This window comes from Rhinolophus ferrumequinum, chromosome 7 (assembly GCF_004115265.2).
Source record: "Rhinolophus ferrumequinum isolate MPI-CBG mRhiFer1 chromosome 7, mRhiFer1_v1.p, whole genome shotgun sequence".
Lineage (NCBI taxonomy): Eukaryota > Metazoa > Chordata > Mammalia > Chiroptera > Rhinolophidae > Rhinolophus > Rhinolophus ferrumequinum.
In genome coordinates, this window is record NC_046290.1 from 74,016,754 (window position 1) to 74,029,467 (window position 12,714).

Sequence of the window (12,714 nt, forward strand, 5' to 3'; positions counted from 1 at the left end):
GGATTAGAATAAAATCTGAAGTTTCTGGGAAAGTACTGATGGATTTTAGGCAAGAGCATGCGATTGACATTTTAAATATGTCACAAACATGGAGTATGGGGAAACTGGTAACAGTAGGACAAGATTACTCAGGAGACCTGTTAGGAAATAGACCAGATGATAATGGGAGCTGTAAAGGATGGGGAAGAGGCTGACTTCTTCAGTCTCAGAGGGAAGGGAGGGGTCTCAGGGTCTTCCTTTCCAGAGTGATTTTCTCTACCAAAGCTATTGATCCCCATCACTGTATCTTCTTCTCTACCACCTTGATCTTTCAATTAACTCTTTCTTGTGTCTTCAGTCACTCTCTCCACTTGCTCTATCCCTACAGCTTTTGGTTGCCCCAATATGAGAAAGTCTTGCTTCTGCTAACCCCTAGTTTTCTGCATGAGTATTTCCCCCTGAGTTAGAATGGTTTTATTCACCCTTCAGATTAGGACAATTCTAATTTTCAACAAGTGGTTGAGCAGTCCCTAAACAGCAGTGTGGTGGCTCACACAGCCACAAGGATCTCTACTGAGCTGCTCGGTTAGCTTGACACACTTCACGAGATTCAGCCAGTAAGATGACAGCAGGCTCAACTGGATTCAGACAATTACTTATTTATTCAGCAAAAACAATACCAGCATGCTGTCACCTCTCCACATCTTTAGTTCTATAGGATGACGTTAACTGGAGGGACCCGATGACAGAGACAGGAGCAATGGGTTGATCTGCTAGTGAGAAGCCATCTAAACGATAGCCAAGCAGCTTCTAGCCTTACCCAAAAGCTTATAGCTGTATATGAAGGGGGGTGGAGTAAGATGGAAAGTCCTGCGTTCAACTGAAACTAGGGAGATGAATGAGAAACAGGTTCGTGGCCGTCTTCTGCAAGGCTCCTCCCGGAAGCCCCTCACAAGAAGCATCTCTCCTTGGTCAAGGAGGAATTGCAGGACATCCCTACAAGACTCTAGTCAAACTTGTCTGTCTGGCCTAGTGAAGACATGTATGGTCATGTGGTGGCAGAGCTGTCTCGTAATGACTCCTCGCCCTGACCATTCCTGTATCCAAGTAAGAATTGCAGTCAGGAATTCAGGGCACCCTATAGATTACCTAATTAACTGTACCGATTATTGTTGGGACTTGGACCAAAGCTTTTCTATTTGATTTAGGCCACATCAAATGAGAGTGGCCATGACTATGTCTCTAGCAGGATGATCAGGGCAACTTCAAGGATAAATTGCAAACAGACCCCCCCATCCAGAGCCATCCAGGGTGTCTCAGGTGCTGCTGAGATTGACCTTGGCGGGCTATATTACTTTCACTTTAAAGGTAGGAAATAGATTGCTCCATCTTCCCTGATTCAGTAATCCAAGTGTGGCAAATCCAAGTGTGGCATTTAGACATAGTCTACCCTGTTTCGCCAAAAATGAGACCCAGCTGGACTATCAGCTCTAATGAGTCTTTTGGGGCAAAAATTAATATAAGACCTGGTATGATATGATATGATATGATATGATATTTGATATAAGACCCAGTCTTATATTATAGTAAAATAAGACTGGGTCTTTTATTAATTTTTGCTTCAAAAGACACATTAGAGCTGGTTGTCCGGCTAGGTCTTATTTTCGGGGAAACATGGTACCTTGACTGGCCAGCAAAAGCCTGGGGCAAATGATTGTCTATAACCACCTGCATTAGAGAGTTTAGATGGTTTATGTTTGTCAGGCAAGTATAGGTCTGATGCCCATAGTAGTAGTACCCTACTGGGGGCATAAACTATATTAGGAGTGTAAGTATCATTTATTACAACAAAGGCGAGTCAATTTTGTGTCCCTTGTGATAGACAAATTCCTTAATTGGAGATAAATAATTTCTGCAAAGTAGGCTCAAGTGTTTTGGAAGAAACAATCTGTCTATCAGAGCCGATCGGCCTAGCCCGTCTAGTACAGACTACCCCAGGTGAACTGCAGTCTGCTAATAGATTTGTAGTGACTTCAGCAACAGCATTTTGCTGGCATGTGGGGCAAGGTTTGAATCTTGAGTGTTCAAAGGAACAGCTGTTAAGTTTTTGTTGGTAGGGTCAAGAGGAAGTGGTAGATGCAGCAATCAGTTAAATTCAGAGCAGTAGCTATGGTCTAGGGAACGCATACAAGAATTTTTTTTTTTCTCTTAGATGGTAGATAGAGACCACAAAGGACTGACAATAATGTTAGGCTAAGGCAGACCATATTAATGTCTGCCATCATGGGTAGAGTTCATCCACCTGAAAGGTCAACAGCCCTTAGTTTAAGATCTAAGGACTAAGGATCTAAGACCTGAGATAATAGGATGTAAGTTAAGAATGGGTATTCAGTTACCAAAGCATTCTGACATGACAGGCCAGGCCAAGTGTCCTAAAGGTTAAGAGCTAAGAGAAGTAAATGATTCTTCCCCCAACTCCTGACTTCCCAGGGTTTAGGGTGTTCCTTTCCTACTATCTTGGTTATTGCTTTCCTTTCATCGCCACATGATTTTATGACCAGTCTCTGCAGCAATCACTTCACTCCTTTTTCCCATCCTCATCCTTTCTAACCCACACATTTGCTTGTATTCATCTCTCAGTTGGCTTTTTCCTTGTAGAGTTTGTACCATCCTTGCACTTATCCCACCCAAGGTGTGGGCCTTGCCAGGACCACATTAGACTTGTCACCTTATACTCATGATTATTCTCTCCTGCCCTCTAGTTCAAATATATTTTACTAAGGCATCTAACATACTTGCTAATTCCTGCTCATCAGATTCAATCAGCATGTTGTCATTATGAACCACCAAAATGAACCGGTGTAGTGTTTTGTGGAATGTCAACAACTCTGTAGTCTGTATTAAGGAGAATTGATATACTACTGAGAAAATACCGTGCAGGTATACTGTTGACCCCATTAGGTAAAAGCCGACTGCTTCTGGTGGTTCTTATAAATAAGCACAGAGACGATGGCATTAGCTAAGGGCCAGGTGCTGTTTGATTTGTTCCAGGAAAAATACTGAATCTCAAACAGCAGCCACAATTGGAATTAGCTCCTGATTAAGTTTATAATAGTCCACAGGCATTCTCCAAGATCCATGACTTCTGTACTGGCCAACCTGGTGAGGTAAATGGGAATATGACAGGTATCACCAACCCTACTTCTTGTATGGTGGCGTTAATTGCTTCTGGTTTACTATCCTGGAAGGGAGTAAAAGTTCAGGAGCTTCCATTTAGTTCTTCATATTGTAACGGCCCTCACCCCATGGGTAAGAAAGCCAAAGTGGGGGTATTGTCAGTTCTAGAACTCAGAAAAGAACCACACAGAGTATGTGGATCAACTGAACTAACAGAACAAACTGTGAGTTGGACATGTGCAAAGACTTCCTCTATCTACTGACCATGATAAACTCCAGCTTTGGTTGGAGGGTCACTGTGGTGGCTTGTGTCCCCAGGCATTAGCATCAATTCAGAGCGAGTGTCTAGTGAACCTCAAAATATCTATGTATTCCCTTGTCTCCAATGTACCATTGCTCTAGTAAGTGGCCACATATCTCTTTGGGGAAGACTTGGGGAACATTTATAATGTGTACAGTGGCAGTGGTATATGTTGTTCCTAAAGGGGACCCAGACCCTCCTTCAATGAAGGGGTTTAGAGTCTGTGAATTTAGGTCTGAAAACTGAGTGAAAGGCTGTGATTATCCACTGTGGTGACTCAAGTCAGATTTTAGTTAGCTCACTTAGAGCTTTTCCTGTTATAAATATTAAGCAGTACTCTTTTAGTATTAGGCTGCCTATCTAGGCCACCTATTTTGTTCCTAGGCCATCTATGTGGGCCAAGGCAGTCTGATTGCCTGTACATACCTGCTGCCCTTAAAGGCAGATGTACCCACATTATCTTTGGTAGTTAAATGCTGCTTGGACTCTGCTATTCTGGATCCTATCATACCCATTGAAATCAAGGAGGTCATCTCAATAATGGCATCCTCTATAGTCATACATGGCCTATAGAAGAGAACATCCACAGAGATTTTCAGAGACACATGTCTTCCTCTCACTAGTGTATTTCTTACTTCTTCAGTGGAGGTAGTGTCTTCGGGGCCTTTGCATGGAACACAGTTGGGAAATGGGTAGTTAGGTTGCATATAGTCCAATATAACATTTCCCTAAATCTTTGGATTCTGTGTTCCACATTATGTCAGGGAAGCTCTGGCATCTCAACCGCACAAATTGTAGGCCACCACTAAGTCCAAGTTTTCATCAATCAACCAAATAAGCTAAGGACTACAGGTAAAACTTAATAAAAATAAAGTGTTTAATAAAAAATAATTATTAACTACAACAGGGGATTAGACTAATGAGGGATTCACTAGTGAGAAAAGAATCCTAGAGAATACAGAAATACCAGCTATAAGGGACTAACTTTAAACTAACCTTATGGCTGGGAGATGGAGTTCCCAAAGAAGAGCTCCCCCAAGCCTGTCCCAGGGCTAAGATCCATTCTTTACTGGAGAGGAAACAACCTGGCTCACTGAATGGCAGAGAAGTCACTGCGGTGTCACACCTGTAGAACTTGTCGAAATCAGCTCTCTGGAACTTGCTTCATAGCTTGTCTCTAGCATGCCTGGAAAACTATTCATGGGGTATTGTCTCACTTTGGGCCCTCCACTACAAAACCACTAAAGTTGGGGACATGGGAGGAAACTGCTGCCCCCCAAGCACTATAGGAGCTTGGCGCTAGAGAAAGCCAGGTATACTGCAAGAGCTTGCATACCAATACAACAGAACTGGGAAGAAAAACCCTTTCCCCAAAAACAGAAGCTTTCTATTGACAAAGCTTCTGCCCCTCTCGGCAAAGGAGAACTTACTTGACAAGGCCCAGATCCATTTTCACAGCGCAGTCAACAAGGGTGAATTTGGAGTTGAGAGGCAATCAATCAATAACCGGCACATGAATCACCTCTCAGGTTCCCCTCATAAATTTGGTAGCCAGATGTCTACACCTGGCTTGGGCAGGCTCCTTTCCCTCAGGTTTCACCAGGAAGTCAACAAAAGCAACCAAGGAAAAGATGCATCTGAATATAGAATTCGCAACCCCCTCCTCTTTCTTTTCCTACAGCTCCTCACAGAGTTCGCGTCTTAAGGCACGCGAGGCCCGGATCCTCAAGGACAGGAAACCTGGATAGCTAAAGGAAAGAGGGTAGAAAACTCAGGCCCTCTGGAACGCGTGCCGCTGGAGACCTCCCAGGTCACAAAAACCACCTGGGGTCTTCCCACAGCCGGGCGCAAGGAGGCGGACGCTGGGCGGGCCGGGCAGGCGGCGCGCTGTGATTGGGCGCGGGGGGACCCGCCCCTTCATCCCGACGCGTCGGGAAGGGGCGGGGCCAGCCGGCTGCTCCGCTCCGGGGCTGCGGGCGCTTATTGACCCAGCGGCCACGGCGCCGCTGCTGTCTCCTTCTGTTAGTGGCGGGCGGTTAGGAGCGCCGAGTGGCGCTGGAGAACCGGCTCTTCCTTTCGCAGCTACCGCCGCCATCTCCGTGTTTGCGGGGCGGGAAGGAGGGAGGGGACTTGCGGCTGCAGCTGGAGCGGGCTTTTCTCCGGGGACGGTCCTCTCCTTGCTTTCCCTTTCCTCCTCCGCGCGTTGTTGCTGCCTGCCCCCTGCGCCCTCCCTGCGCAGCCCGGGTCCGGGAGGGGAGAGGAAAGGGCGGCGGGGGGCGGGAGAAGCCGCAGGGTGGACGCGCGTTTGGAGGCAACTCCTGCCCGATCTGTGCATCCCCACGTCCAGGGTGCTTGCCGGCCCGGCCTCGGCGGCTGCCGCGGCGGCCGCAGGAAGGGGCTTAGAGGAGGCGGGGGCTGCGCTGCGGGGGCGGGACCGGCTGTCCCGGCGCTAAGTTGTGGGGCCCGGCTCCTCCCGATCGGATTCTTTTCCCCTCGGCTCCTGGGACCCAGCTCCGCGCCGCCGGCCCGTGAGCCACCGAACCCCTACTTCCTGGGTGAGGAGGACACGCCTGCCCTTGTGGAGAAAACTTTTCCTGCGGACTTGGTCGAGGCGGTGGTGGCAGGAAGTCCGGGCAGCGACCTCTCTCCTCCGCCTGCCGCGCTCGTCCTGCCGGGTACCCGCGCTAAGCTCGAGATCAAGTTTTCGGGGCCCCTTCCGGGCTGCAGGCGGGTCTCGCCTTAAGAGGGGCGCCCGGCCCCAGGGAGGACAGCGGGCCAGGGCGAAGGCCGAGGGCGCGTGGTGGTTTCGGAGACAAGGTGCGGTGCGCGGCCGGGACCTTCACCCGCAGCGTTAAGCGCGGAGAACACGAGCTTGGGAGCGGAGAGCCTCTGGCGGCCGCTTCCAGGAGTCCACAGTCTGCCTCCTCCGGGTGAAGACAGTGTCCTGGACCCAAGTCTATTGAGGAAAAAATGAAGTTAAGCCGTCAGTTCACCGTATTCGGCAGTGCGATCTTCTGTGTTGTGATCTTCTCGCTCTACCTGATGCTAGATCGGGGTCACTTAGACTACCCCAAAAGCCCGCGCCGAGAGGGCTCCTTTCCTCAGGTAAGCGCCCGGGGCACAGAGCTCCGAGAGGGTAGGCATGGTGGCCGGTAGTTACCCGCTGCTCCCCGACCTCTCTCCCGCGGAGGCTCCGCGCCGGGGCTTGGCCAGTCCGAATTGGAGGAGGATCGGAGCCTCCTCCAACCCGGCTTGGCAGCGTTGGATCGGCGGTGACCGCGATCCCGAAGCCTTCTCCCGGGCGCGCCGAGTTAACAAAGTGCTGGGCGGCATGGTTGGCGGGATCGAGCTCAGGTGAAGTGGCCATGATCCTGCACTGGTACCCGGGCCTGTGAGGGTGGCCTCGGGCACCTGCTGGCCGGGGAACGGGCGCGGCGTGAGGCGCGCCCTGGCCTGCACAACGCCTGTTTGCCGCTTTTGGGTAGCCCCTCAGCCCACACAGGGTTAAGCTGCACAGACCCCCTGCACGCGCCCACTCGTGGAAATGGATCACACAGACTCCATTTGGGCAGTGTTCTTACCCCACCATCTCTTAAGAAATAAAAGTTTATTACGTGTTGCAGAACCCTTAGAAGTGAATCTGTAAGGGTTGATTTTAGTGTCGTCGTTCTTCAGCTACATCGGGTTTGTTTGGAGCAGACGTGGGAGCCGAGTGGGGAAGCGCGTGTCATACTCCAGCCGGAAGCTGTGGGGCGCTCAGCCTTGTGCCCAGTGGTCGAATTGTCAAACGAGTTAGGGAAAACGACCCGTTTTCAGTCTTTTATTTAAAGTTACTAAAAATAAGCAAACGGAGACAAACGGTTCTATTTGGAAGGACACAGCGCCGCGTGTGTTTCGGTTTCGAGTTATTTGCCAATGACCAAGTCCACTTAGGAAATTTTAGTAAAATTAGGTATTGTGTAATATCCCCTGTAATGAATGAACCTGAAGATCTCAAAATCCTGACAAGCTGATCTGACAACTATTTGACTCAGGGACAGAGAAACGTAGTACGTGAACAAGTTGATGTTTTAAATTTGTCTTTGTGACAATTTAAATGACGAAAGAGTATCCTTGCCGTTTGTTCTTGTGATATGCTAGAGCAAAAGGCTTGAATTTATTTGAAATTAAACTACTAACTTTGCCTGAGTTATTATGAAAGTGAAAAAAGACCCCTTTGTGATTGCTATCATCAATACAGAACAGTCAGAATATTTTACCGGTGAGAATGTTTTACAGTGAGAGGTATTGAAAACCTTATGAACAGATGTATCAAAATTTGTAAAAGCTTCTGCTTCTTCTAAAGTAGTCTGATAGGGTAAATATAAGTGAGATAAGCACTTTGAGATATCTTTAAATCTTAAGTTTAGAGTTTGTCTAGTGCTTGTTGATAAGATTGAGTAAAAGTTTTAAAAAGGGTAAATCCTGTGAAGCAAGAGCAAAAAGAGGATTTCTAAGCCTTGTTTAATATGCTGTTTAGTAATTTTGAGGCTAAACTTACTGTGATTCACCAAACCTATTCCCAGAATTTTCTCCATTATATGAAAAATCATAAAAACTGATACATTTTACTTAAAGTGTTATCTTCACTACTGTCCTTTGGCTTTGTTTTGATCACTTGCAAATGATTTATGCAAACATCTGGGGCCGGGGTTCTCTGGCAACCTTGACATTTTACTGCTTCTAGAAGAAGTGAGTGACTCATTCACTTTACTGGGAAATCTTAAGCAAAGTTAATTCCAGTATTTTAATATCCACCTCTAGTCCTTGTCAAGGGACTGAAGTTCTGCTTAGAATGTAAAGCATTTGGTGGAGAAAAGTGACAGTGGATGCTGGAAGAGAAGGCCTTGTGTGTTTTCTGTTTTGTGTGCAAGCAGCGAGGTAGGTGGAGTTTTTTATACTTAAGGATGTCTTTCTCAGAATTTCAGTATTGGATTTTCGGTGCAGGAAGAAGGCACCCTTTACTGATTTAGTTTTGGAGAGTCACTGAATCACCAAGCAGGTGGACAGGATGAAAGTGCTGTAAGGCCAATTCGTGTTTGACATCAGCCAGTGTGTCTTCCACGATAAACTCGATGCCCACAGCCACCACCCCAGTAGGTGAGGAAACAGGCACAGCGAGATGAACTTGCCCAAAGTCACACAGCTAAAAGCTGAGATTTGAACAGGCGGCCTTTGGAGTCCGGGCTCTCAGCTGCTACCTGTACTGCCACGTAGTAATCCTTTGCCTACCGTTAGGCCCCAGCCTGCTTGTGGAAAAGATGTGATGGGGAAGCTAGAGCATGTTGCTCTGTGGCTCCTTAGCTTATGACTATTTTTTTTAAAGGAACTTTTATTATAAAGCCCAAATAAATATGCTCTTTTCCCGAAACATTTAATGCTCGAAATTTATACTTCTCCCACAATGTCTTCTAGCTCACTTCAGAGCTAAACATTATAATGAAAACCATGATGCAGGGCAGCATCCAGCATTTGAGTTGATTTTTTTCCCCCACTACTTCTCTCATGTAAACTTTAATTTGATGAGAACACCAAACATAGCAAAACTAAATTACAATGTATTATGTTTCTTTGTTGAGTTTGTGTACTGAATTCCTTAGTTTTATTAGAGCCGAGCTAGTCAGTCACTATATTTCATTTTTGGTGTTGAGCAGAATGATTTATCTAGGAAGGGATTGATTTCCTCTGACTTGTCCATTTTAGTTTCAGTTGATCTAGAACGTTCAGGAAGGTATATGGTCCATCTTGTAAGTAAGCATGATGTGTTTTAAAACTATCCTAGATTGAGAGCAATCTATTTGCTGTTATTTTGGCTTTCCTTTCCTTCGTCCCACACCTCTGTTTTCCACCACTTGGCCAGACTCGTGGGTGGAAGTGGGCCCAACTTGGGGTGCTCCAGTTTCTCCCACACTGGAGCAGCTGCCTGCATCTGAGATACTCTTTGGAAGGCTTTCCCCTGTGTTTCTGGGAGGAATTCCTTTGAGGCCTGGAGGCAACAGGTGGCCTTGTCTGTTTTAGCTTATGTGTATGTTTCAGGGTTAATAAATCTCAGTTAGAAAAGTTAATAAAAATTGCACTCCGAATGAGAGGCTGGCCAGGGCCTAATGCCCTGAAGATACTTTGAGGTAATGTAAGAATTCCAGCAGATAGAAAGGAGAAACGTTAAAGTCTTCCTGAAATTCTTTATTACTTCATACAAGCAGATTTCACAAGTTGCTTACTATCAGCGATGTGCATAATATGATGTCTTATGTTTGTGTCTGGAGAATTAAATTAATGAGCCAGGTTTGTGTAACAAATGATCAGTTTTTAAATAACTAGTATAGTGTATGACCATAAGGATTAGTATTAACTCTTGGGGCTGATGGAAAATGTGAAAGTGAAGTTCAGACTTTATTTTTGTGCCCACGTAACATTTATCAAGTGAAAAAGTGAGACTGTCTTAATACAAGTATTGATTGAAAGACATTGGAAGGTGGGGATTTTTATGCCTTTTGTTTTTTTAACTTTTATTGTGAAAATATAATACACATACAGAAAAATGTTAAAACGCTTTCCATCTCTAGTACTTTAAGGATCCAACATAGTTGATGTTTAATAAACGTTGACCTCAATCCCCACTTGTTTTATTTTTCTTTGAGAAATCTGTGAATCGTAATGACCATGTTTCCCCAAAAATAAGACCTAGCCGGACAATCAGCTCTAATGCGTCTTTTGGAGCGAAAATTAATATAAGACCTGGTCTTATATTATGTTAGATAAGACCCGGTCTTATTTTACTATATTATACTTATTTATACTTATTATTATTATTATTATTATTATTATTATTATTATTTATAGTAAAATAAGACCGGGTCTTATAGTAATTTTGCTCCAAAAGATGCATTAGAGCTGATTGTTAGGCTAGGTCTTATTTTCAGGGAAACAGAGGACATATGGAAAAATGTGATCTTCCCCACTTCTCCACACTTAAGTGCACTCTGTTTATAAACTGTAGCACTTGTGGCTGGGGTTTGTGCAGGTGTATAAATGGGAGCTTGCTTCATTTCTATAGTGTTTGAGATCTGTGACTTTTGGGAAGTGGTAGAACTTTGACAGTGGTGGCAACCAGGTGTTCAGGAGGAATGCAAGAACGTGAAAACCTCTGAAGAGGCTGTTCTCCTCCACCCCCTCCTGAGTGCAGTCATCCTACAGGACTCTTGCCCAACATGTTTCACTAAAACTCAAGCTTACTTCCTAAACACCAACTGGGACAGACACTCGCTGCATCTGGTCTGAAGGCTTAAGTTTATTATTGTTAAAACTGAATGTGTTGCTCCCAGAGGAGCACTGCTCTCAGGGCCTAAACAAATACATTTGTTTGGGAGATGTTGCAATACTATTTATCTGCAGGGGATTTTACTCTTTACTCATTAATTAGCATTAAAGGATATCTAGGCTGTGGGCAGGCCAAAACATTGACTAAACTTACCACTCTTATTTGTTGTTTTTACTTTGAGTCAGCTGTTGCTTTTTGTGATAGCTGTTAAAACTCTGGCCTTTTTTTGGCAGACTGGCATTAAGTGTTGAGATTTTCCTAGAAGGAGTAATTCGGTAGCTGCCGCTGCTTAATTATTAGTTTTTCTTTTTTTTCTTTGAGTCCAGCAGTCTCAGTTTTCCCTTGTTGTTTCCTCACTTTCATACAGATCTTTCAGAAAATGGGAGGATATTCAGTAGGGGAGATATGATTTCTGGTTGCTGCATCGTAAGTCATTGTGCTTTGGCCCCTTCGGATGTTGGCAGTCAAATTCCTGGCAGCATGGGCTCTTACAGTATACGGAGAACTAGGGAGAGGCGGAGGAACTCCAGAAGAGTGAACTTTGCTTCTTTTCATCATTGTGATTTGTAGGTTGATCAGGAGAGGAAGTAGACCATTTTAGCTAAAAAGGGTTTCTCTTCACTTACAGATTGCAAGCCAAGCTGCTAATTTTAAGGTTGAAACCATGCTTAGGTTCAAACAAGTGTGAGCACGGTTGATTGTACTGAAATGCAGTTCAAACTTAATGCTTGAGTATTGTCAGATTTGCCTTGTGATAGGGAGGAAGTAAATCATTTGATTTGAAAGAACGCAGTCTCTTGAGGTCATAACATAGCTTTTCTGTGAGATAGTATATTTAAGGTAATGTTTGTACTTTTATGCAGACATTGTAAGTATCCAGTAAATAGTTTATGTTAAATTTGTAAATCTAACATAACTGTTATCGAAAGAAAAGATAAACTTCGAAGCACTGTAGTTTAAAACTGTACATACTCTACCTTTGGCTACCTCACAGCGTCGTCGTTATTGACATTTTGGGCTAGGGTGCTGTCTTATGCATTTTAGGGTGTTCAATAGCATCCCTGGTGTCTACTTGGAGTATGCCAGAATCACCTTTTCCCATCCCTTCCCTCAGTTGTAGCAACCAAAAGGGGGTCTCCAGACATTGCTGAATGTCCCCTGGGGGCAAAATCGACCCTGTTGAAAACCAGTTTTGGCTGCAGTCTAGCCAAAGGCCTATTTTTTATACCCACTGTGCATTTTGCATTTTAGGAAGGGGTGATCTAAAGGCTTAATTCTAATACTCAGAAGGATAACTAGCATTTTTGGATGATCGAAATGTATCCTTTCTCTGGATGCCTAAAAGTCACTTACATTTTTAGGATTCTAAATTGCCATATGTTACAGAAAATACAAGAGTGGATCATGTTCACATGCAAGTTAAAGAAAAAATGGAAGATGGTCATACTGAAATTTATTTTTTTAAGATGGATGTACTTTAAAAAAATTGGATGCACTTATTATTCTGAGAAAAGCATTATGGTCAGATGATAGTAAGTAGATCGTCTTTTACCTTCTGTGAGCTGAATTAGAGGTTGTCAGTAGTTCTGATTTATTCCCTTTGCCTTTTAGTACAGGAAGATAAGATGCATTGATTAGTAACAAGGTAGCATGAAAGTCATATGCTAAAATAATTTGAGATGTCTGAAATTTTCTCAGGCAAGCTATTTCCTTTCTTCAAGGTTTCACTTAATTTTATTTCTGTTAATTCTGGTGATTCTGGTTACTGCATTTTGTATCCCTTCTTGAGATGAGAAAAAGCAGGGAAAGAAACTGGAAAATAAAGTGCCTGGAGACTTCCCTCCTGTCTGTCCATTTTGTTTTGTTCTAAATAGCCTTTTATAAGAAAGGGGATGGA

General features: G+C 44.6%; 1 protein-coding gene across 1 annotated transcript in view; it reads left to right on the forward strand.

Moving 5' to 3' along the window:
- The first annotated feature begins 5,473 nt into the window (after window positions 1-5,473).
- The window catches only part of MAN2A1 (mannosidase alpha class 2A member 1), a 164,725-nt gene continuing 157,484 nt past the window's right edge, over window positions 5,474-12,714 (forward strand). Inside the window, exon 1 of the mRNA XM_033110404.1 lies at window positions 5,474-6,562. Within this exon, the coding sequence (XP_032966295.1) occupies window positions 6,428-6,562 (135 nt within the window). The 5' untranslated portion in view covers window positions 5,474-6,427. The remainder of the gene's footprint in view (window positions 6,563-12,714) is intronic.